This window comes from Meles meles, chromosome 2 (genome assembly GCF_922984935.1).
Source record: "Meles meles chromosome 2, mMelMel3.1 paternal haplotype, whole genome shotgun sequence".
In the NCBI taxonomy this organism is placed as follows: Eukaryota; Metazoa; Chordata; class Mammalia; order Carnivora; family Mustelidae; genus Meles; species Meles meles.
Genome location: NC_060067.1, coordinates 146,754,453 through 146,781,504, shown reverse-complemented (window position 1 = coordinate 146,781,504; position 27,052 = coordinate 146,754,453). Strand labels below are relative to the sequence as shown.

At 39.2% G+C, this 27,052-nt stretch overlaps 1 protein-coding gene and 1 pseudogene across 2 annotated transcripts in view; one reads left to right on the top strand and one right to left on the bottom strand.

Annotated features, from left to right (window-relative positions):
• Window positions 1–27,052, bottom strand: part of NR3C2 (nuclear receptor subfamily 3 group C member 2) — a 344,327-nt gene that overhangs the window by 70,713 nt on the left and 246,562 nt on the right. For both annotated transcript variants that reach the window (XM_045993274.1, XM_045993266.1), the window contains exon 5: window positions 369–713. In XM_045993274.1, coding sequence (XP_045849230.1) covers window positions 369–713 — 345 coding nt within the window. The remainder of the gene's footprint in view (window positions 1–368; window positions 714–27,052) is intronic.
• LOC123933762 lies at window positions 11,944–12,412 on the top strand (annotated as a pseudogene).

The following is a 27,052-nucleotide window of genomic DNA, read 5'->3' as shown; positions in this document are numbered from 1 at the left end:
GGTAGGTCTTGGTTTCCTTGTCTGCACTTAGATTGGCCCTGGTCATACGATGCTGATAATGGGCTCATTGCGTTCTCACAAACAGAGTGTATTTGACCTTATGAACATTTTGGGTCTGAAATGTCCCCTTTCAATCATCAACACAAGAAATGTATATTAACAACAGAACCTGTAGCCCTAACATCTCAGGAGAAATGATCACATGAACAGTTTCCCTACACACTCGATTAATTTGATATTGATGGAAAAAATATGGTATGAGGATTAAACGGGGAGCTAACTCCAACGGCACTGTTGGAGATGGCGAAATCTGTTGCCCTGACTTCTCTAGTTCGGGATGCAGACTGTGACAGGAGAGATGTTCCTACCTGGAAGTACCTTTGCCCACTTCACCACTTGGATCATCTGTTTGCCTGCTAAGCGGTTTAGAGTGGAGAGCAGGTTCTCGGCGGTGTCTGGTTTTGAGCTGTCATAGCCTGCATACACAATCTCAGGCTCGATGTTCTCAAGGATCATAACAGGGGAAGGCGTGAGTGCTCGTGAGATTGTGGAGAGCTGAGGGACCAGCGCTGTGTTGACCGAGGGCTCTTTTGCGGGAGGGATGTACGTCGTCCCTTCCTCGGGGCTCTGGGGGGGCGGGGGCGGGGGTTGCTGCTGCTGGGACTGTTCCTCATGAATACCTTTCAACTTGCCCAACTTCTTTGACTTTCGCGCTGTAAAAAATTATACACAATAAGGGTAAATTAAGATTATGTTTGGGATACATCACACGAGTTAAGTTACAATTAAACACTGACTTAAACTGATGACTTTCTTTGAAAGATGTCTTGCCACAGTAACAGAAACAGTCCCTTGTCAGTATTTTTCTAATACCAGGCACAGTCCTATTTCCTATCAATTAAGCAATTTAGCAATTTTATGAATAGGTACTATTAAGATTCTTATTCTATAATAAGGAAACAGACCAGAGAGTTAAGAAATCTAAGATCACACAGCTAACACATGATAGAGATGGGAGTTTGGAGGAAGGAAAATTATTTCGTATGCCAGTAAGTTACATATGTCTCAGTTAAATCTTACAGAAGCCAGTAATTCCCACTATTACTCACCAATGAGTTGCCAACAAGTGCCAGAATGGGTCTTATGATTCCAGTGCTATCTCTGCTCCCTCTAATTAGCTCTCCCTGGCCCCTTTACTAGTTCTTCTTGGTGCTTCTCTACCACGTTTCCTGTTCTGGTCCATGTGCGATTGCTGGCTTCTGCACTTATTTCGTGTAAACGCTGCTGGGGCTACGTCCCCAGCTATACTGAGAAGCCCCGAAACACAAAGCCTGGATGTCCCTTCTCGTTTATAGCCCTCTGGCCCCTGCGTAAATGCTGCACCTGGAGACAGGGATGTGCAGATTTCCACTGAGTTAATGGGACAGCAATCAATCCCAAAGCAAGGCAACAAAAGGGAATAAATTAAGTATCTAGATAATTTCAAATGAGAGAGCTAGCTACTATATGTACAGGAATTAATGCTACAAAAAAGTCAGGTTTAAGTTACACCAATACACCCATCTAAAATCTTTAAAAACCTGTCTCACTGGCTATTTTTTTTTTTTAATATACTAATAATATTTTTTTTTCAGCATAACAGTATTCATTCTTTTTGCACAACACCCAGTGCTCCATGCAAAACGTGCCCTCCCCATCACCCACCACCTGTTCCCCCAACCTCCCACCCCTGACCCTTCAAAACCCTCAGGTTGTTTTTCAGTTTTGATATAAGGAATTCACTTATCATATAATCTAGAAATAAAAAAATATAATACTATAAAGGAATCCTACTTTAGATTTTTAGGAGAACATATTATGTACAAGTGACCTTATGTTCTGATTTGCTGAGAACAGTCCTGGTTTATGCTGGTTTTCTCAGCATGATTACCAGAAGCACTCTGTTTACTCTTAGGAGTGCCAAATTTTGGACAATGAATATAATGTGGTCATTTTAATGAAAACCAAAGGGTCAGTATTAAGTTTAATAACAACTGTTTTTCTTTCTCATTTCCTTCAAGGGGTCTTAAAACAGACAATGAGAAATGAAAGGCTGGGGAGGTGGAAGGGAGACTAGAAGGCAGATGGGAGAACTGGGGGGTGGACGGCAGCTCCACGGGGATGGATGGGGAGATGGACAGATAACCAAGAAGATGGATGGATGACTGCATGGATAAAAAGGAAAAAAAGCTTAGAAATGCCAAACTAAACTTCGAGTTATGGTGATAACTTATTTGCAAATGCAAGGTTTCCAATTTTACTGAATACTTTATTTTAAAATTCTTGAAAGACCAGCTACCTTCTACTTAGTTCTAACATGTTAAGGGACTTCTAGAATACAAATTTAATGTAAACTAGAAGTATGTCACACTAATTAACTTGATTGTAAAAAAACAACCATTCATGATTACAACTGTGGCCATTAATATTGACCACATTCATCACAGAAACACTTATGATTTAGGTATAAGACAAGTCACTGGCCAACGAAAGATCTATCTGCCACACATCCATTAAACAGTGGAACTGGGCTTAAAAGATATAATTCCTATCCTTAAGGAGTTTAAAATTAGCAGAACAATTTTAAAACAGTCATTTCAAATCATTTCATTTCTTTATAGACTGTCTCCTTCAATAAAAGATATGTGTCAGAAAAATCTGATTTTTTAGAATTGCTTCAATGAAAAGCAAATGTATCATATTCACATATGCAAATGGGAAGCTGTAAATGAGTTCTGCCCAGGGGTACTGCGTTTACAGTGGAGAACTCAGATGCTTCTGAGGAACGGATGAGTGTGAGACCACTAAGAAAAGAAATCAGCCCAGTGCTTTGCCAAGAGCATATAGTGATCATTTGGGGAATCAGACATTTCAAATGGCCTATGTCACAAACTTTTCTCTAAGCCTCAACTGATCCATCCGAAAAATGGAGATGATGGGGCTTCCCTCTCCTATCTTGCAGAGGGCTAACTTGGGAAAGAAAAATACAACCATGTTAGAAATTATTACTAACATCTGAAATAATATTTTTCTTACTTTTTTGATATAGTATTTCAATGGTACTTCCATTCTTTCCAAAATTTTGCAAATATTTAAAATATCCCGGTTCATTAAAATGTCCTCACTCATTGTAAGACTACATCTGATGATAACCATAATTTGATTGACTAGGAATAGCCAAGGGTTATATTTTCAACTTTTATTAAAAGTGATATTTGCTTGCAAATTAATTATAAAACTCATATTTGTTTTAGGCCTTAGGTCTATCATGCTGTGTTTATTCTCCTGGCTGATTTAAGGTCAATGCCATGAAATATCAAAAAGAAGAGAGCTTAACATTTTCTCTAGCACTTATCCACAAGACTATGTCCTGTAGCATAAGCTAGTGAGCAGACTATCAACATTCTGTTTGGTATTTCAGGTACATTTAACTTTACCCTGTGATTTTGTGAATGTATGTGGGACACACTTGGAATCAAGTAATACTCTGTATTTATTTAAATAGCTCAGGGTAATATTTTCAGTGTGCAGATTTTGCAGCCATGTGTATTCGTCTAATATCTTTTCTAAAAGTACAGGGAGTTACATAATTAATTACACTTTTATTACTCAAAGTAGCCTTTCTAAAACACTTGAAAATTTTATGCTGCTCTTCTAATACATGCTGTATTCTAAAATGAAAGCTCCTAAGAGTTGGTAATAGTGTCTTATGTGTTCCTATAACATCCTCTCAATGATGCTTATGAGTACTCAATAAATGTTGAATTATTTCAAACTCAAATTTTAATAAACTTGAATAAGTTACTATACTTTAGTAATGGAGTTACACTACCCAGCTTCTCTTCTAATCCTTTTCTCTTTGTCTAATTTGCATCATTTTTATAGTTTAAGATTAGCACAAGCTTCAAGTCCAAGTGTATAATTAAGATGTTTGCTAATTACACAGGAAAATCTTTTGCCAAAGATCCTTAATAAGCATGTTTCCATTATCCAAAGCATCAGTGAACACAAATTTGGGGTCTTAACATTGCTTACCAACCACCTTACTAAATTACCGTGGAGCTAATGGGCACTGGGCTTGGGAACGCATGCGTCCAGGTGGCCAGAGCCCTACTTCATTTCTTGAGTGCCAACGACAGCTGCGGGTGGGTGCGCGCACGTGCACGGTGTGGGGGGAGGAGCAGTAACGTGACTGTGAACATGTCCCAGTCCCACTTAGGCCTAAAGGAGTTTCTCTTGTTCTACCTGGAAGTTACAGTAACTAGGATGTGCTTACAGGCGGCCCTCAGCTGCCAAGTCCTTAATTACTAACAGCATCTTGGCAGCCACTTTTTCCTGGCACTGCTGGGAGACAGAACTCTATAGATTCTCCATGAATTGCTCCCCCAGGAGCTGTGTAGTGGGGAGGCCCTGCTTCCCATCCTGACCAATATGCAGAAGCAAGCAGGGAACATCTGGCTGGACCTTCTAAAACTGCGAAAAACTCCCAAGGAGCTCTAAGGATTCACAAAGGCCTTAAACATAGCACGGCAAGACTTCCTTCTTGGTTTACTCTCTCTTCTGAGGCTGACAGGACCCGTAAAATACCTTTTTGACAAACTTTTGGGGGAGTAGTATGATGGCCAGTTAGGACTTCTGTCATTCTTGTATCTCACAGTAAAATGAGGGGATAAACCAGGTTCTCATAGTACTTTCATCGTGATCTTTCTCAAGTACTAATTACCCTAGAAATGGGTAATTAGCACAGCTTTTTTTTTTTTTCTTTCCTTATTCTTATTCTGGAGTAGAATAAAAGACTGGGATGGGATTTTTTTCAATCACAACATTTCACTGGAAAAATTTTAAGTGAGAATTCTGTCATTTTAGAGAAGCGCCATGCTATGTCTTGAAATTCTAGGTCTTGGCAGGAAATATTAGAGAGGATATAATCAGGTTATGTGAAAACATGGATTTTCTGTTCACAGGCCAAATATAACTTCTGGATTGAACCCACAGGACAGTAACAATACCGACCCCGTCATCCCTCCTTTAACAGACCATTTCTCTTGTCACCCTCTCATTGGTCATGTTTTCCTACCCTCCTCATCCTCTTTATTTGCATGGCTGCTCTTTGCCTTTCTACAGCCAGAGAAGGTACACTCAGGAGCCGGGAGAACAACCAAATATCTCCGTGTCGTAAAAGCAAATGAGGGAATGTCATCTTTCTACAGGTTTAATTGGTTTTGCAGCAAAACCTCTCTCATCAGTACTAACAGGAAAAAGAGCATCTAGTATTCACGAGGCTGGATGCTGGGGTGAGCATCCAGCATCCTGATTTATGACTAAATGATTAGCTTCTCAATTGATAATAAACAAGCGGCATTTCAATTGTTTATAAATACTCCTTGAGTGGTTGAAGAACTTGAAAACAGGGTGTTTTAAAAATAATCTCTAAACATTCTCATGTTAATGTACATAACTTAATAAATTAACAGGCACTGTTTATGTTAGCACCACAGAAAATATGCCATGGCAAACTCAAACCCAACTTCTGACCACTTTATAAAACATTACACACACACACACACACACACACACACACATACACACACACACACAAAATGGTAACCGTATGAGGTGATGGATATATAGTAGCTTGGGGCAATCATTACACAGGTATATCACAATACCACCTAGTACACATTAAATATAAATAATCTTTTATTTGTTAATCATAACCTTGATAAACCTGGGGAAAAAAGATGTTCCAAAGTAGTGGATCTCCACATAATAAATTTTAATGTGTGTACAAATATACCCACAGATATCTTTAAATCTATAATAGACATAATTTTGTTGCTGTTAGAGAACTTGTTTCTTCACTACTTAGCCAATGACCAGTATCTACCCACTGCGGAGAAGGTGTCTTGGTTCTGTGAGCAGTGCAGTGTTGAATAACAAGATCTGAGCCTGGACAAGAGATCAGAATCTTGGGGAAGGAAGTTGGATCAATACATAAGAAAGTATTTAGGCTTGTAAAGCAGACCATGGTAAGTGTGGGATCAGTGGTACTGATAAGATACTTGGAGAGCTGGACGATGGGAGGGAGAAGTTGTTTTATCTTTCTCTGGGAGGTCACATTTTCCTGTATCCCTCTGCATTAATTCCCACCATGTTCTGGTTTGCTTCCGGTGTGATTCAGATTACACTGAAGACCCACGTGGGCCAGGCCACCTCCCTCTATAAGGATCACCCAAAGTTAAGCCCTACTAACTCCTCTAAGAGGAGAGTCCCTCAGACCAGAAGCCTAATCTCATCAGAGAGACTCAAGGAAATCTGAGGCAGCCAGAATAGGGGGTCCACTAATTTTGCAGAGATAGTAACAAGGTTCTGGAAGATAATCCCCAATGACATATTCTGATACTCTCCCAGCTGGAGACAGGAGGTGGGAAAGGTGCAAAGTGAGCATCTGCCTACAAGGTACTTCTGGGGCTAGACAGATGATTAATATTAATTAATATTAATATTAATATGATTGTTTTTATGGCACTTTTATTTTATATATGTATATAAATTTTTTTCCTCTAATAGCAACATTTTTCCCCTCCCTTTTTTCTTTCAATGCCAGTCAGACTCAGGAATGTGTGTACGATGAGGCTATGTATGGAGAGGGTTCCATTTTGGGCCAGAGTTCTGAAGGTGACCCAGCAAGTCTTCCAGGTCTGGCCAGGCTGGGACTACCTTAAACTAATTTTATTAGTGGGGAAATAGCGATAATGAAGAGCTGCTATTCACTGAGAATCTGCATGTTAAGTGCTAGGATGGCATTATTTCCAATATTTTCTTGTAAAAATGGATTATTTCCAATATTTTCTTGTAAAAAGATCTCCCTGAATCCTCAGAAGGACCTTGTGAGGTCAGTATGCTTGTCATCACCACCACTCGGACAGGTACGGCGGTGTGCACAGGGTCACAAGGATGGCACTGACGGGATTGTGGCAGAGGAAGTAGGCGCTGAACTACTGTAATGACAATGGAAAACGAAGACAGAAGCCCCATTATGTGTGCAGGTGACATCAAATCAGGAGGTCAAAGGGGGATGAAAAAGGGCCCGGCCCTACAATGACTTTTACAAGTTCAGCAAGGTTACCATTAGGGTGCCTCTATTGAAGAGATTAATCTCTTCAGTAGAAGGTACTGATTCACAAGATATCTTCTCTCCTCATTCCCTGGGCAGAAGGGCCAACTTTGGTATACTCTGGGGCTGCTGCTGCTGTAGCAGGTGTCTCAGGCTTTATGCATTCGCTCAGGTGAGGGCACCTTCATTCTGATGGAAAAAGGTACCAAAAGATGCAGAATTCAGACTGGTCTGTGTAAAAACATAGTATGTATTGGGGCAGAAGAACCACTACTTCTGGTCAAAAATAAAGATCCTAAGGTCCACTGTGACTGAGAGTTGAGTTCTTTGGTCAAACAGATCTTTGAAATCAGATGAACATTCTTGAAAAAAAAAAAAAACATTATTTATCTGCTTTGTAAATTCACATTCTTTAGGAATAACTATGCTGTGCTCAAGATCGATATATCTGTGGAGGTAAAACAAAACACAAACAAATAAGCAAAAAGGGGAAAAAAAGCAGAGTAAAAACCTCCATCTAGCTTCATAATATACTCAAAATAAGAAAAACAGTGCCATGCTGGCTGTGGCTGCCAAGTGAAAGGTCCCTCCCTCAGTTAAAAAGTTAATTCTTTAACAGCTGCAAGGGTTGCCTTCTTGGCATATGTTTGAGCACAGAATTTATAACACGAAGCATGATCTCATTGGGTATGCAAGGTAAATAGTCTCATTAAGAATGTTTTATGAAGAAACATTACTGTTCTAACAAGGTCAAAGGGTGAACAAGGTATGAGAAAGAGGCAGAAGGCAGTGACCTGGAAACAGACTACAGTGCCCAGCTTAATTTACTGTGCCTTCCTGCGCCCTAGCGTGATCTTCCAATGGCTCAGGCCAAAAAGAACTGGTCAGATGCTAGGACACATGCTGGGCAAAAAATCCACAGAAAGGGTCTACCTTCTCAAACCAGCAAGCTGGCTAAGTGGGATCTACCTTAAGTAGGATTACACACACACACACACACACAAACACACCTTTGCTTATTTATTTAGATTTATAAATATATAAACAAAAGCTTACCCAATAGATATATTAGGTTATTTACTCTTGATGAATGGCATTTTTCTTTACAACATTTTTGGCAAAAGATTCTATAAATTAGCTCTAAGAGAACACTTAAAATACAATGCTTTAACATTTGCCTGCACATCACTTTTTAGGCATGTTTCGATTGTTCTGTTTTTCCCTCTTAGCATTTGCTCCTACTTTCTCTTGGTCCCTGTCATTGTACCCAGTGACCATACAATTTGCAAGTATTCAAGAATTCTAATGCAACGAGGCCTAAATTCAATTTCAGATTTTTTTTTTTATGACTACTATTTGTGCATCTAAGAAAGAAAAGCTATGGAGTGGAATGCAAAAATATGCAGACTAGGAGGATAGTTTTATCTCCAATACCAGTTTTCTTTAAAAGATTTTATAGCTCAATATTCTTTCTGTAAAATAATTACTTAGAGCCACATCATTATAGTTTTAATTATTTTTAAGGACTATTACTTAACAGCATATTTTATATAAAGTCATCTCAATTTTAATCAAATTATAAGTAATGCTTTACATTCCTTACATGAAAAGTAAACTGATGAGGTTTTAGTTGAGACTACCAATGTGGAGATTATAACTGGATGATTAAAAATTATTAAAACTTCTTAGCAAGAAAAAGAATTGGTGAACTAGATAAACACAGAATAATAATCCCATGAATTGATATAAACATGTATTTTTAAACAATTGGCATAACACAGAAAACACTCTGCATTTCTGAGTACGATCACTCTAGTATTTCAACATTTAAAAAATGCAAGACAAAGAAGCAAAGCAGAATTTTTAAAAAATCTTCATATTAGAAGCGAATGCTAATAGAAAAAAAGGGTAAGTAAACACGTTAACAAGTTAACAGGATGACATCAAGTTGAGGGGGAAATTAAATAGCCCTGAGGAAACAGAAAACAAATGTCAATATTTGTAGCTTTCATGCATTTTAAATAAATATTACTCTACATTTTATTCTACTGACATTATCAGAATAAGTCTAAATTAAGAATTAATAGTAGCCAATGATGCATGTACTTGAAAAAAAAATTATTTTTCTAGGCCGGGATCTCTTCAGGATACAGGCTGAATTGGTCTGGAAACTCCCAGATAAAGCTGAGCCAAACCAAATGGCCTTTTTTGAATAAGTGATTCTCTCGCATTTGCTTCTCGTGTTTTCATTCCAGCTTTTCTCTGCACACAGGGTTAGCGCTAGAACATTCTGAGGCACTCTGATGATGTCTGTGTTGGTAGGTCTCAGGTCACAGCTGAGGAGGAGCTTTCTTTGCTGCCTGGTGGTGAGCAGAGCCATGCCAGGGTGGGGGCGGACTCCCAGGCCTGACCTCTCTGCTCTGTTTAGAAGACGAACAGCTATTTTTTTCATCTGGTATTCTGCCACAGTGTAAATTCCAGAGCTTTGGTGGCTCTCTCAAAACCTAATTCAGCACAGCAGGCAGGACAAAAGCATCTTTAAAAGAATATGCTTTCCATTTAAGTTTCAAAAGTAGTCTTCAAATTTATATCATTTAGCTACATTAAAAAAAAAAGGTCCAAGAAAGAATTTCAGGAGGTTTTTTTGTTTGTTTGTTTGTTTTTAGGGCAAAAAAGGTGGTTTTATTAAAGCACAGGGACAGGACCCATGGGCGGAAAAGACTCAAGAAAGTTCTTAATAAATATGATGCTAACCCATAAAAAGAAACTTTTAGGAGAAGTAAACGTTAAATTCCTTTTTATATTCCATGATTCCTTATAATCTATTTTTCCTTCACATAGGAGATTGAACTATAGATTTAGATGAAAATAAGCCAAGCTTTCTCCATCAAAGCTGGAAGATGAGCTGCCCTGAGGAGGTCTTCTGGAGACTATTTAAGTAGTATAGGAAGGATAATTGGCCATTCTGAAAGTTTTTCCTTCAGGCTATAATTCAGATTTCTATCACTGTAAGTAATTTTTAAAGTAATGTCACATTTACAATAAGGAGATTAAACAAAAACAGTTATGGCTTCTTCTCACAAACTGCCTGCCATTTTCCCATTAGTATTCTGCTCATATTCCAAAGACGGGTTTCCCTTCATTTAAAACACAGTCTGTTAGGCTGTTGTGATTTTTAACACCCCTTCATGTAGCTCTGAAGAATGGATGGTGCCTTTGATGATCAACTGCATTGACGGCTTTGCTGGTGCTCGAACGAGCCTCTTCTAGCGTCATGGGGTGGTCCACGGCTGTCAATCCCAGAGCACAGGTCTTGGCCAGGAGTCAATTCTTCATTACTGATTTGGGTTGGGGCCAATTTCGTGCTATGATTTTCAAATGGACTATGTGGTTCTAAGGCACATACAATGTAAAACACCACTTTTAGTGCCCATAATAATTTTTAACTTCCATAACTGAATGGGGGAAGACACAAGCCTATAACATTCCCATTAGAGAATTTGTAAGCTTTCATGGGAATTTCTTTGGGCCCAGAGTTAGGATTCAAAATTCTTTCTTAGATTCAACTGTTCTCCCTTTATAGGTATGATCATAGAGAATAAAGATCATGAGACATGCCCAACATGAGGATATAGCCTCATTTGTTTGCGTTCTATATTCTCATACTTAGAATTTATCAAAGCACACGGTAGGTATTAAATAAGTGCTTACTGAACAAAGAGGAAAAAGTGAAAATGAATGAATGCTTTGCTGATATTCTACAACCAGTCGCATTTCTTAATGTGATGACTACAGTCACCATTCTCTAACAAAGCTCTTGAGGAAAACAATATGTTAGTTTTCGTCCCAAAGCCCAGTGAGCTAGGTCAGTCTATCCAGAAAACAGCTATAGCCAAGGCTTAACCCAGCCTTAGTTTGATCACAAAGGCAGGTCAGGTGTCCTCCAAGAAGAAGAAAGTCAAGTACAATAGTGGAGGACAGGCAGCCCTGCTGGTTCTAACCTTGAGAGAGTCTAATGAGAGATGATAAAGGGAAAAGCCAAAAGTAAATTTTTTACCTCTTTAACCTCATAGAAGAACTATTCTATCTAGAGACAAAATCCAGGAAAGAGGTACTCAACTTTCCTAATCTTAGGGCCCAATTAGTATCACTGAGTTAGACACAGCAGCATGGGTTCCTTTTTGTGGGCACAATGATGGGAAATGATTCTGCCCTTAACCCTGACCCATCCTTGGGGAAGAGCATAGGATGCAGGGAAAAGCTGTGGTCTTTCTCCTGCCCCAAATGACTCACCAATTCAACACTTGATATCCAAATTGTGGGCACTCTAACAGAATCATAGCCTTTTAGAACCAGAAGGGACATCAAAAAACAGTCAGTTTAATCTCCTCGTCTTAAATCAGAGGAAATAAAGTTCCAGAAAGTTGAATTTGTTGAGATTCCAGCTGGTTAAGGTGAAAGATACATTCAGCCTCATCATTTCAAGTTCAGTGGTCTGTTAGCAGTGTTAGCAGTAATTTTTATAGAGGAGCGGCTCAGTAAAACATTTATCTGTATTATTTATAGGATTGTTGGAAGGCATTTGATGAAAATTATGAAGGAGGAGCTAAAGACCTCTCCTGGCCATCTGATAACTACGTTAGTATCTGCTCATTTGGCATGAACATGAAACCAACCAAACAGAATTCTGGCTTTCTTAAAAATAGTCTCTTCAGGATTATCATGAGAAAGTGGTCAAAGTTGGATAAAAAGTTACTTATGACTCTTTGGAAATCTCTTTTATGAAGATGGCACTGAGAGCTAAGAATGAAGCCCCTGCCCCTCCCAAAGCCGAAGCCAAAGCAAAGGCTTTGAAGGCCAAGAAAGCAGTGATGAAAGGCGTCCACAGTCACAAAAAAAAAGATCTACACATCACCTACGTTCAGACGACCCAAGACTCCACATCTACGAAGACAGCCCAAATACCCTTGAAAGAGCGCCCCTAGGAGAAACAAGCTTCATCACTATGCCATCATCAAGTTCCCCCTGCCTACTGAGCCAGCCATGAAGAAAATAGAAGACAACAACACGCTTGTGTTCACTGTGGATGTCAAGGCCAACAAGCAGCAGATCAGACAGGCTGTGAAGAAGCTCTATGACATTGATGTGGCCAAGGTCAACACCTTCATCAGGCCTGGTGGAGAAGAGAAGGCATATGTTCGACTGGCCCCTGACTATGATGCTTTGGATGTTGCCAACAAAATTAGGATCGTCTAAACTGAGTCCAGCTGGCTAAATCTAAATACAGTTTTTTTCATGATTAAAAAAAATTAAAAAGTTACTCATCACTCCTGGTGGCAAGCTGGTTAGTAGATTAACACTGTTTACATGATTCTAAGTTGTCTTATCTGTGTATAGGACATCTGTTTTGGTCATGACATTCCAGAGGATATACCTTATTAGTGACCCAATAATTGCCATGTATCACTCTAATGATAAATTTCAAACCACTGAATAACTGCTGTAGACCTCTCAGAGCCCTGTGATTTGCACTTAGCTGTTATGATACAGAGAATGCCAGGCATGAGTCGAAATCCCAGAAGGCAGGTATCTGCATAAACAGGCCGTTTTCCTAAGTGCCAGGCAGGATTTGGAGAAAAGGGTCTTATGTACCTACAACTGCCCTCACCTTTCTGCCTCCACGGAACAAGTACGTGGCATAAACTACCAACTTCAGGAAGTTAATTTTTTGTAACATTTCATATGCATCAGTTTGGTTAAGGAATCACTTACATGGATTATTTCCAATATTTTCAGCTGTTATAGTCCATGCTCTCTCTCTCTCTCTTTTTTTTTTTTTGACTTGGTTCATACATTTAAAAAACAAGTTTTCAATTTTGTATTTTCAGGGAACTGCTCTCAACCAGTGAGAAGACATACAGTATATTACAAAAAAAGTAGGGACAAGAGACCAGAAAATTTGGGAAGAAAGTCTATAAGCTATATTATCCAGCTACTTGGTTGACTTGTCCATAGATACATTTTATTTTCCAAAGTATAAACAATTATTAAAAGCTATGTATATTTTAAGGGTTTAATAAAAGTAACAATATAATTGAGAAGTTCAACAAATAGAGGATCTAAACAAATGAAGAAAAGCAGATACTCCGAAAACAAACATAACCCTACCACTCTAACTGTGGTCTACGCATGGTCTTCCTCAGGATCACCTGGGGGCTTTTCAATATGCAGAATCTTGGGCCATCCCAGATCTACAGGTCAGAATATCTAAAAGTGGGGGCTGAGGGTCTTCAGTTTTTAGGAACTCCCATGTGATTTTTTTCTTGCATTTTGAAATTGAGAACCACCATCCTAAAGGTTCTGAGTGAGATTATACAGAAGGGAGGAGAAACAGAGAGGACCAAGGAAAAGGTTCTTAAAAAAAAAAAAAAAAAAAAAAAAAAAAGAAGGAAGGGAAGGAACAAGACACAGAAATTAAAACACGGCCTACAGCAGGGTTTCTCAGTCTTATCACTACCGACATTTTAGGCCAGATAACTCTTTGTTGTTGGGTTCTGTCCTATGCAGTGTAGACTATTTAAATAGCTACATCCCTGGCCCTCTACTCCCTAAATGCCAGTAGCATCCTCCCACTCCAAGCTGTGACAACGAAACATATTTCCAGACTTTGCCTAATATCCCCCTGGGGATATAATTGCCCCTGATTAAGAACCACTGGTTTACACTATGGAAGTTGATAAAAACAGTAACAGTGAGCTAGAAAGATAATTAAATTCTTAGACTATATAAAAAACAATCATATGAGAACTGAAATAAGCAGCATACTAATTGATTATGCTCCTAAAGTTAGTTTCCTTGATCGCAGAAGTCATAAACTGGAAAGTGAACTAAGTAAAATTTAAAAACTTCATTTTCATCTTTCAGACTTTGGCATATTTCACCAGAAATTTTATAATTCTGATATCTCAAAAAGAAATCTTAAATTCTGACAAGATCTGCGTATTTTCCCCCATGGCAACAAATGCTCGGAGCTGAGAGCTGCCTACTCCCCTCAGACAGAGCACTGAAGGTCTTCCCCTGTGCTTCACAGATAGGTTAATTCTGTACAAAATTCCCTGTATGCATCAGTAGTGCTGTGAAAGATTAGGATCTATCCATAAACTTAAAATTCACGTTTAGCCTTCTAGAAATCCAAATCTTATTATCTGGGCTACACTGCAAACATAATTTACCAGCAACATGGGCACACATGCCAGCACACTAGAGCAGTTCCCGCAGCTTAGTATAACCCCAGCATCAGGTTAGCAATTCAAAAGCCACGGCCAAGTACCCTACCATGCTCAAAGGGTGTGTATACTGGCTGACAAGTGCATATCCTGCATGTTATTACACTCATAAAAAATGAGTAATGACTGATTGACTTCAATATTCTCACATTAAACTTCAAGCTGGGTTTTATACAATAGGCTTCCTTACTAACCATCCATTAAAAGAATATTTGTTCCTGCAATGAAACAAAACAGTCTTCCTTCAGCTGTGTTGCTGGCACTGTTCCCCACGGTCAACTTCCTGCTGACACCACCTGGAGGTAAAAAGGTCCACACCCATAGGTTTATAGCCTATTTCCCATCTTTGGAAGTTAGACATTTCCCCCCATCCCATGAATGGTAGCCCTGCACACAGCCAAATGAAGCATACAATTAAGCATGACTATAACATAAAGGAATTTCCAGGTATAACCTGCACAGAGTTGCTTCAATCAAGAGTGTAGTTTTAAACTGTTCAGCTCGGTATATTCACATTTTTATCACGGCTGAGGGCCTTATAGGTCCTCCCTGATAACACACTCCTTCTTCAGCTGGCAGGCTTCTCTACTTCCCAGAAATGGGACCAGAACACTGTCTTCATATTTATGGTCACAAACACAGCATTGCTTATTTCTGCTTCACTCAAATGTCTGCCCAAACATGGGCTGAGCACTTCTATCAATCTTGGTGAGGTTCTTGGGAAGATGGTTTCTTTTCTCACCTGAAATCAGCATATATGCCTGACTTTGACCTTGGATTACAACTGTTCTGGAGACCATAGATTCCACTGATGTAATTAATGAACCTGGGGGATTGGGATCCCACTAAGCTGCTCCACCAAATCTTCATCTTAACCTATTCATCTCAGGTCTTCCGTACTCCTGTATTTTTTTTTTCCTCTTTTCTCTTCTTTCCATTACCTTGTAACCCTGTTTTTTAACATCTATTTTGAAGGCTCATTTCTCCAGTCCTTTCACTCTGGGCCAACTCAAAGGAGCCTCTCTAGACCTTGAACTTAAAGCTTCACTACCAATCATCAGACCAGGGCTAGAATTTCCACCTTGACAGCTACAACAGCTACCCCAAAATGCCATCCTCCCACGCTGGTGACAAAAACTGTGGTTAGATAAGCATAATTAAGAAGTTCAAACATCACATAAAATCCCCCATCAACGAACAAAGAGATACACAAAAGCTGTTTTGCAATATATTATCATTTTAGAAGTTGCCAGTTATACTATATAAGTCAACATTATGATCAAGACTTTTCATATGTTTTTTGGAAACTGTACCTTCCTGGTAAGGGGATGGAAACAATAATATTTATAGTAGAACTTTCTTAAAATATCATCCTTGGAGTCTTTGTTATGAGACTGGTTTCAAAATGAGAATACTGTGCCTTAAATAACTGTCTAACCAAACTTAGAATTTTTTGCTATGGTCAGCTTAGTTATATTTGTGCAAAGTTTAGCTGCATGCTCATTCATTCACTCACTTATCCCATGAGCATTTATTAAACACTGATTTGTTTAAGTGCTCTAGATATAAAGACAAAGGGAGAGCTCTGTTCCTGAGAAATTCAAAGATTATTTGACAAGAAGTACCTATAAACAAATAATTGTTGTCACATCTGAGAAGTGCTCCAACAAAGGCTTTGGAGTCACAGAGGAGGTACTAATTAACTTCATCTGAGGAAGTCATAGAAAGCTTTATACAAGAAGTCTTAATAAATTACATACATACATACTATCCTGGAACTGTCTAAAAAGGAATGGAAGTTCTCCCCACTGTGCGAAAGACTCATCTGTGAGGGGTGGCCTCAATGTGGAGGTGATGAGTTTTTTGAAGGAGGAGTGGTGTGGGTTAGAGACTTGTCAGCATAGGGGAGGGGAGTGGCTTTAGGGAAAGATCGGGTGGTGTCAGGGGGTGAGGAGAGACGCAGCGCAGCTGGGTAAGTGTGGACAGGACCCAAATCAGGAAGCCATCCAGAAATCCCAGAGTGGCAACTCTGTTTTATTGGATATAGATGGTTAATAGTGTGATGGCAAAAGAATGGTCCCCCAAAGACATCTACCTCCCAGTCTCCAGAACCTGTGAATGTGTGACCTCCAGGGCAAAAGGGACTCTGTGGATTTAATGACATTAAAGTAGGGGAGATGCATTTAATTGGCTATGAAGATGGAAGTGGGTTACAAGCCAAAGAATGTGGGCAGCCTTCAGAAGCTGGAAAAGGCAAGGAAATGAATTTTCTCTTTGAGCCTCTACCTAGGATCACAGCCTCCTGACACATTGATTATTTTAACTCAGTGAGACCCCTTTTGGATTTCTGACCTCTAGAATTGTGAGATGACAAATGTGTGTTGTTCTAATCCTGTGGTACTTTTTATAACACTGATAGGAAACTCATACACTTAGGAATATAGGCAGCTCCCTTGCCCTGCCTGTGTCTGCTGCAAATGAGAGGCCCTTGCTGTGCCTGACAAAGGGACCCTGTCACTCACAGCAGTGAGGCTGACTTGGCAGGAACTTCCCCATAGCACCAAAACAGAGGGAGCTGCGGGGTGGGGGAAGTCCCCAACTGTGTAGAGGGCACAGCGGAGTGGCTGGCAGGACCCGTCATGCTGGCCGGTGCCTAGGAGCGGTACAGACCCTTTCCAGGGCCCAGGAGAGCAGGTGGAGGTGAAAGGGATGTGTGCGGGCTGAAAACAGACCAGCATTGTATTCACGGCTTTATGTTCAGTCACAGGATCCCATTTATTTTATTTCAAATAACCTAAGGGGAGGCTTCAGAGTTTCTTTATTAAAGGAGAAAATGAGTCAAACATTTTGAAAGAAATCAACCTATTGGATAGGAAAGCCTGCTGGGAACAGGGCAGTTAGTGAACCTTACAGTAAATAAATCAAATAGAACTAAGTCATTTAAGTTTGATTTTGAATCTGATTTTTTTTTAATCCAGGGCATTTTAGTCAAAGCTCTTACATATTTAAAGCCTGATAAGGAGCTTTGTTTAACCAGGAAACAACTGGAAATGTGTCACCACCATTATCTGAAAAGTTTAATGATGTAACCCAAACCATCTCTACTGAGCCAGGATGGAGAAGCGGGTCAGGAGGTCCTTTACTCTGAAGAACAACTGTGTGGGGAACAGACCCACTTGCGGGCGTGGACGACGGAACGCACACAGATATCTTTGGGTGCGTGATGACTTGCTGGGGGAGGAGCACCGCGGCAGCGGTGGTGGCACTGTGTGTGTGGGAAGATGGAACCTTGCTCCCTTTGGGCTCCTCCCAGCTCTCTTCAGGGATGCAAATGTCGACACATGCCCAGGGTATGAGGTGGGAGCCAACAAACAAAAGTGACGTGACACTGAGGATGGCGTTTCTAAATCAGTTTCCTCTCTTACAACAAATCACAGTCCTGTCCACATCCCCCTCCTTTCCCCCTTAGCTTTCTTCCCGAGATTATCCTCTGCCTCCTCATCTCCTCCACTCACGGCTCCCCAGAAGAGAACTCTAGGGCCCTTGTTTCAGACTTGTCCTCTCTCAGGATAAGAAACCAACGTTCATTCTTTGCGTTTTGAACACTCAGCCCCCCATATTTGTAGCACTTAAGTGTATAACTTATAAAGTACTGCTTTGAAAAGCATGGACCACTAAAGTCAGTGGACTAAAAGCTAACATGGCCCTCTGTCTGTCTGTGTTAGGGTTAACAAGGAAAATACAAATATGTTAACTTAAAATATCATTTTTAGGGGACTTCCCCAATAAAGAAATATTTTATAAATGCTTAATGATTTACTTGAGAAAAAGAAAAGTAACACTAAATAGGAAAAAAAAAACCCGAGGTGCTTAAAAAACAAACAAACAATGAAAGGGGTTTCTTAAGCTAAGAAAACTGCTACTAATGTTCTAGTAACTCCTAGAACAGTTGTTTTCAGCTCTAGTGAACTGATGAACAATGCAGTTTTTTTCAAAGTAAAGATGCCCATGCTTCTTAAGATTTACTGCATGAGGGCTTCTGGGAGCAGGGCAAGGGCGAGTGTGAATCTGATATGCAGCCAGAACCAAGAACGACCATCCTAAAGTATCCCTTAACTGTAGAGTCCTCCTGGGCTTCCTTTCTTTCTTCTGCATAATCTTTTGAATGTGGCTTAAAATTTCTAACCCGACTCAACTTAGCTTATCTAAATATATGAATATATACAGAATGGGAAGTTGTTTTCATTCTATAGGATTTAAAAGAAAAAGAAAAAAAGTGAGCTGGGGTGCCTGAGTGGGTCAATCAGTTAATTGTGCAACTCTTGATTTTGGCCCAGGTCATGATCTCAGGGTTGTGAGGTCCAGCCCCACGTCAGGCTCCACGGTGGGCATGGAGACTGCTTAAAGTTCTCACTCTCCCTTTACCTCTAACCCTCCATCTCCACCCACCGGAAAAAACAAACAAACAACGGAGCTAATTAACATATGCAAATATTTCTAAGTAATTATCATGAACTGCCAAATGAAGATGAAACTGAGTTTTCACTGGTGAACTACTCTGGTTTTAGAATCAAGAATAGCTAGAGGTATCTGGGTGGCTCAGTAGGTTAAGTGGCCCTGTTCACAATCTTGAGGCTCTTGCGGTCATGGGATGGAGCCCTGCATCACAGTCTGCTTCAGATTCTCTCTCTCTTCCTCCAGCTTACACTCTCTCTTTTTCTCGAATAAATAAAATCTTAAAGAAAAAAAAGAAAGAAAGAATGGCTCGATTTGGCTATTTCTAAGGAAAGAAATCTTAAAGAATTAAACACAGTACAAAAAAGGTTCTTCATAACAGTTTGTCTCCTGACTTCTCTGGCAGTTGTTGAAGGGGAGTTCTGAAGTTTCTGAGGAATCAGTAACATGCTAGGGTGGTTCAGGAACTAAAGGGAACGGGCAGAAGGTTAGCTTCCAGAAAGTGGCTCCCAAAGTTCCAGCCTTTCTCTACAGACATTTCTCTCATGTTACAAGAGCTACAAAAGAGATAGACATGGAATGTGTTCTCGGGAGACTAACCAGAGCTGCCTCAGTTGTCCTCAAACTAGAAATGATGGAAAATCCTCTAAGATGGCCAGAAATCTTCACAATAAAGTCAGTCTAATTTTTTTGGCAAGAATGTGAAGGGCCTCATCTCATAATTTGAGTTCAGGGAGCAACATCAAGTGAAGATAGGTGCTGAAGTTGGAACCGGGGTGGTGTGCAGTGGGAAGGGGCTGTGTGGTCCTTTTTTAAGGCTTCATGTTGCAGAGCTGCTCCTTTCCAGACAACGTCCCACACAAGGATGGGAAACTGCCATAAAGCCATTTGGTGGGATCAATGCACAAAGAAAGCAACCAGGATGCACCACATATCAAGGGGCAGAGTCATGGGAAGCCATCTTGAGGGGCCGCCACGTCGATCGATAAATACGAATCAAGAAGTTAGTGGATAATACCACTCCAAGGCAAAGACAAAGAACTCCAGGGATCTGTGCCACCGTCAACACTAATGGTGCTCTTAAGTGCCCTGCTGCAATTCTTAATGCTTATCTGGCCCATAATAAATTCTTCATTCTTAAAGATTAGGTCTTTGAAAGCAAGGCCAGTGCCTGCCTTCTCATGCCACACTGGCGACATCATGGGGGGATATCCGAATTTCAGAGGCACGTGATACAGATTTGCTGAACAAATCAATGAACAGATGCAGCAGAGATGCCCTTCTATAGAGAGCATGATTCTCTCCTATACAAATTAGATTCATCTTAATATAAAAGATAAGTATATGGTAACAGAGTAACTGCTTATCTGTATCACTATTTAAACATATTTCATATTATTATCCTCTCAAAACAAATACTGTACAAAACACTAAGGGAGAAATATACAACAATTACATTTTGGAGTTTCTTATTTTTATGACCTAACTCAGCAACTACCTTCATATTGTTGTTGATAGATCTTCTTTTCAAAATAATGAAGCAGCACATGCTGAAGAAACCATTTTTGTTAGCTTTGCTAGTTCAGCTTTTAAGAGCCTCTTGTTAAAATGTAAATCATTATTTTTTAATCAGTACATAAAATGCTCAGCAAATGTCCATCTTTATTCTCCCAATATATTAAAGAGAACTATTACTTTATTAATCACTGTAGTATGTATTTTATAATTCAATAAATCAATAAAAATATTTTAAAAATCTGTTAGAATTGGGTTAGCCTTTAAAAGGTATGTTATCTGTCCCAGAAAAATCATCTTAAAAGATACTAATGATATTAAATATACATATTACTACCAAAGGCTGAAGAACTGTTGGCAAGTTAGCTGGATGGTTTTTTGTATATTCTAGAGGTGAGGACAGAGGACTTTATTGTAACATAAATAGTTTCTGCTCCCCATCTTCTCACTCATAACATTTTACTATGAATATGGGGAGAAGATACTTATTCAGAAAGCGAACAAACAGATGACCATTAGTCTCCAGGTTTTCAAATGGAAAAAGATTAAGTTATATGCCTTAGTGGACATACCTGTTAATTGAGTAAATGAGTTCAGTAATTTTGACTTCGTGAAACCAGTGTTTGAGGTAGTAAAGTGAATCCTACAGAACAGGTGGGGACTTTACCTAGAAAGACTGTTCACCCCTTTCTAAGTTGATTGAGTATGGTAAACCTATGATGCTTGATTTTAAGTGGTTTCATCTTCTCTAATATTTCCTTAGCCCTTATTCCCTACCTTTCCTTAACCCCAGAGCTCATCCTCTCTCCTAGAGCCTGGCATTTAGGGACAGAGAACAATTGGAGCATAGAGATGTTCTACAAGAGAATGTATGCTTTACACATTGATTCTTTTTTATAAGTTAAGATTTTTTTATGTGTGTATGTGTGTGCTTTTTTGTTGTGTATTTTCAAAGTAGCTATGTCAAAAATTCTTGAACTCCAAAATAAAGCCTTAGTGGTTGTGTTCCAAGAAGCATGAGAAGTTATTTTCCTTTATCAATTTGCTAACTAAAAACAAATGCTTTTTTACTTTTAAATGTATGGATAACTTATAACATGTGAATAAAAATCAGAGTTGAAAAAATTAACTGACTTAAGGGATTCTCTACAATTAACAGATGACCGTAATTGTTATGAGTTTGTACTGAATCTATTACACTATGATCTCTATCTATACTTCCAATTCCTTTCTGAAAAATGGGATCAAAGTGTTTCTTGTCAAAAATCATCAAGTGTTGTGCCCCAGGGGTCTATAACCTGCTACACCAATCTGGGTAAGGTAGGGGCAGCAGAGACAAAGATAGCTATTTGTCTGTAACCTCTGGAGGATTCCACCCAACCAGAAGGTCCATTCTCGTAGGGATCAACCAATCGGCCCAGATCCTTTCTTGGGAAGTTTGAATACAGGATACTTAGGTGACAATGAAGCTGAGAGACAGAGAAGGCAGTACATAGAGACAAGTGTAGTGAAAACCACGAGTAAGCAAAAGCACCTAGTGAGGGAGAAAAGAACTTCTTCCTTGAAAAAACAAGCCATAAAAAGATGAAAAAAATATTAAAGAGAAAGTCCTAGAAATTGAAAACTTGACATGTCCAAATAATATCCCAGTATTTCCCAAAGACTAATTGTGAAACCAACAATTTTCTTAAAATTAAACTCTATCACTTGAGGTAACTTCAAAGAGTGTAACAATATGAAGCTCCAGGAACAAAACAAAATGGAAACCAAAACTCCCCATAGTTTATCAAAGAGTTGGAAAACAAGTGTGTATTGCAGAAAATATCAGTGAGTGTATGAAAGGCTGTAGTCCAGCCGAAAGACAGACTGTACGCGTGAGGCACTGCGCAGGACAAAGGGCCAGTTCTGACGCTGGGTCTCTGGAGATCACCGTGGCCAATAACAAGTTAAGCCTGGCCCCGAGAGATCAAGACTAAGCTCTCCCATCCATTAAATAGGAGGTAGTAACAACCTACAAGGAGAGACCACAAATGAAAAAAAAAAAAAAGAAAGAAAAGAAAAAGAAAAAGTTAAAGGAAACATGGACGTAACAATGGGCCTCTGCATACCAAGCAGAAATTTTCCAGCATCTCTGGGTTATATATTTAAAAAGACAGAAGAGAAGCAGTCTACTTTAGTAAGCTCCCAAGGCCCAAGTATGTCCCTACAAATGTGCATATTCTTGGGACAGATGAACCTTTGAATTGAATGCCTCTACTACTTCTAAGGTGTCATCAGTCACAAAATAAGACCCCAATATAATTAAGAGTATTGTGAAACTAACAAAAATTAAATGCACATATTGACTGCAAATTATATAATCATAATAGCTAAAATCTGAAAAGAAGAAAATGCCTTGGAATTGAAGAAATACAGTAAATCTTTAAATTCTGCCTGCTTTGGGATCAATCCTGAACTTTCCTCCATGAAATTTTGCAGGGTAAAAATGCCAGTTGTTCAATTCAAGTTATATTACTGAGACAATTAATACGGCTTAATTTAGACATGAAGATTAAAAAGAAACATATTTTCACTGATTTATAAAAATGTGTTATTTTCCTTCCAGTTTACTGTTCAGCAGTCCCACTGAAATTCTTACTGTCTACAAGCAAGAGGAATTGGAAAGAAAAAAAAAGAAAACCCGAGGAATGCTATTTCTTCATAAAACTCAGTACACTTGGGCTTCTAAACTTTTACAGACTACTGCATATCCTGCCTCGGGAGACCCTTAAAGATATAAAAATTGTTTTTCTTATTGGATTTCAGATATTAAACCTACTCTTCACTGGCGTTGATCCTGTAATTTTTCTCACCAGACCCACAGTGCATGTGAGTTTTGCAGGTGACCATGCCAACTAGTTGCAGCAAGTCGCTGGCAGGTAAAGCCAATTTCCCTCAAGTAAACAGATCCCTCTCCTTGGGCTTGGTGCGGCAGTTATGATTCTGTCATTTTCCCATTTCTGGGTCTTTTGTTTTTCACTCACTTGTCCATTTTGGTTTTTAAAGCACTTCACAGCAGGAGATTGATTTACTGAGGTCTCTAATCTCTCTTCTCCTTTTTCCTCCTTCTTGTCCAGGGACAACTCCTTTGGTTATCTGTATATCTGATTCTCTATGTCTTCTGCTCAATAGCAGTATTATTTTCATGTGTCCCTTCTTTTTTAGTTCAAAACTGTGAATTCTATTTTATTATAAAACATGCTCATATTATTAAAAAACTGGAAAGGCAAAAGAAAAACTTTGACTATACCCATTCATATATCCACTATATTCCTACATCCCCTGTATTCACAAACCCAGCCATTTTTGGTACGCTATGATCTCCCCCCAACCTCTCGACTCATGCAAGTCTTTTCCTATAGAGCTGTAATCACAAAATAAGTAACTTAAATAATTTTGCATACAAAGTTTTCATTATTACTTTTTTAAAGAAAATTTGTGTTGCTATGTATTTTCATTGCCATTTTATTGGCTTATTATTATTGCATTATGTGGATGAATTTTAATTTACAGATTTTCCTCTCTTTGGTTCCGTTCTCATCAGTCCTGTACAAGAGTTCTCTGTTTCGTTGAATGCTGCTAGCATTAGAGTTACGTTCTGTTCCGTTTTTTACCGACCTGCCTTGGCTCTGTCTCTAGAAAGCAACTTGGATGTCTACTGTTGCTTCCTGTGCCTGACATCCTCTCTTTGCATGGGGCATGGTCCATTCCAAGAGGAAAAAGTAGACTTGCCTGACAGGGCTACCCTTCAAAGGAAGGCTCCTGCTGAACTGAGTGAAAGTGATGGGTGGCATTCAGGAAAGCTACTGATACACTCTGGAAGTAAACTGGAACCCAAGTTAGGAATAGCCTATGGTTTGTAAAGTCTAATTTCTAAAGCTACAGGAAGGAAGATTTTAATATTTTAGAGTCTTCATCAAAGGAATGTGAAAGTGGACTTAGACAAGTTAATGAAAAATGAAACGAGGGGGTGTGCTTTGGAAGAGAGAAAGACAACAGAATTAGAATCCTTACATTGCATTTTTTAAGTCTCTGATGATATGATCTTGGATTCCAAATTCCTCACCTGTAAATGGGAGGACTAGAATAGAAAAATCATGAAGACCCCCCCTCTGTATTCTACGGCCAGAGTACAGTCAACTGGAAATACCTTCCCCCTGGCCACACACTCATTCTTGGTCTGAGGGCCACGTGGCTTTAATGCTATGTTTTATCTACTTTTGGAGAAGCTCTAAAAGACCTGTATAGATCATCCTCTTCAGAACACTGGCAAGTAAAAGTGATTAATTCCTTTGGAGAAAGCTATGCAAAGCAGTAAATTCTCATGCATATGGAACCACGACTTTTTTAGATCTACTGATAGGGGCTATAGCAAGAGTGGCAGGCCCAGCTTGGGGCCAGGAAAGCTGTTATTTTCCTTTCAATTTCTCTGTTGACATTCTCACATCTTCTGCTATATTTTCCTTTGCATGCAGCCTAAAGCTCAGCAGGATTTTACCGAAAAGGAATAGTACTTGTGGTAGGAAGGAGGGAGTGGATCTAGAGAAAAGAGAAGAGGCACATTTTGTGGCTTTAATTTTTGAGAACTAAAAATCTACTTGCTCTTCTTCCATCCTCCCACTCTCCAGGGTAGAGGCCAGCATGGGGACAATGGTTAAAATTACATGCTAACCAGCTGATAAGATAGGAAAAAAAAATATTCTAAAGTATTTTGGATTCCTGAAGCCTTTAGGACGGGAAGGCTAATTTTGTTCCCAGAGTCATGATCACTCACCAACAGAAAATGCCTTCGAAATATTACAGTCGGTTGGCAGCTGCCTTATCCCCCAAGAGAGACAGAAGGGAAGAAGAGTGGATCAAAAGAAACCGGACAGCCCTGCTCTATTAAGAACATGGGTGAAACTGGGACTTGTATAGATACAGGCTTGTAATTTAACTCACATTTTTAATTTACAAAACTGCTTCATGGTAAAAGGTGAAAATTCATGTTTTTTTTAATATAATAAAAATGCTTGCACTTCTTTTTTTTTTTTAAAGATTTTTATTTTATTTATTTAACAGACAGAGATCACAAGTAGGCAGAGAGGCAGGCAGAGAGAGAGGGAGAAGCAGGCTCCCTGCTGAGCAGAGAGCCCGATGCGGGGCTTGATCCCAGTACCCTGAGATCATGACCTGAGCCGAAGGCAGAGGCTTTAACCCACTGAGCCACCCAGGCACCCCTAAAAATGCTTGCATTTCTTATTGCCCACATTGAAACCAGGAGCAAACCTTCAAAATAAATTACAGAAGAAAAAGAAAAAAAATTCCAATGTATGTCACCGCAACTGGATAATTAGTAGAAGTTAAGGATGTAATCTATGAGCCAGAAGTGGTTAAGTTAGAACTTGAACCTAAAGAAAACAGTATCTTCATAAATATTAATTTCTACTCTGCCTGTTTTTGACTCAGCACTTTCAATGACAAAGATTCACAGTATGCTTTCTCTCTAGTAAAATGTTTTACCAAAACCCACAGAACCTATGCTGCATATACAGAAACCAACGACAAATGATGTGAATTTTAGATCAGGTCCTGTGCCAAACCCTACTCACAGGTCATTACAGACACAAATGAAAAAGCAGGATGCTGTGGCTGCCATTAATAGACAATCTGGGCCATTTTAGAAGTGCCAATCTACAAATAGCGGACGTATGTCAAACCACAGTGATGCTTGACACAGGTTTTGATACCAGGGACGAGATCTGAGTTCGCTGGCTCTGTGGCCTTAGGCCCGTTCTTTAACCTCTCTGTGCTCTGTGAACTCATTTCCAAAATGGACAGGTTTAATAGTATGTATCGCATATTGTAATGTGAGGCTTAAAAAGGATGACACCTATAAAAAGCCTAGCAAAATGCTTAGAACACAGAAGCCCTCAAAAATGTCATTCATTCATTCATTCATTCATTCATTCAACAAATAGCTACTGAACACCTACTTTGTGCCAGGCACTGTTCTAGTCACTGGGGAAAAGGCAATGAACACAACAGACAAAAATTCTTTCCCTGCTGGGTTTTATATCTTAGCACAAAATATCTCATTGAATTGTGCTTACAATCATTTACTCTTATAGCTAAACCAGTGGGTCTTGATGCTACCCAGGGTACATTTACCAAAGTCTGGAAACATTCTCAGTTGTCACACCTGGGGTGAAGGGACTGCAGTCGGCATTTAGTAGGTATAGACCAGGTATGCTGATACACAAATGACCCGAAATGTCAAACAGTGCAGATGTTGAGAAACCCTGTTTTACAGGTTATGGACGGGCCTGGTTAACCCTTAACAAAACCCTACAAGGTAGGAATTATAAATATGGTTATTTTGTTATTTTATAATAACTAACAGTACTTATATTTTATAGAGTATAATTACATGACATTTATATAATATTTATGTATTAAAGTTTTATGGTATTTATAAAGTACAAAATATACATACAGGCACTTTAAAAGATACCTCAGTAGTGTGCAAGTATATTTAAGTTCCGATTTTGGAATTTACAAAATTGATTTAAAATTTATTTTATAACCAATGGCTGTACCCTTGTGCCATCTAGATCTTAAA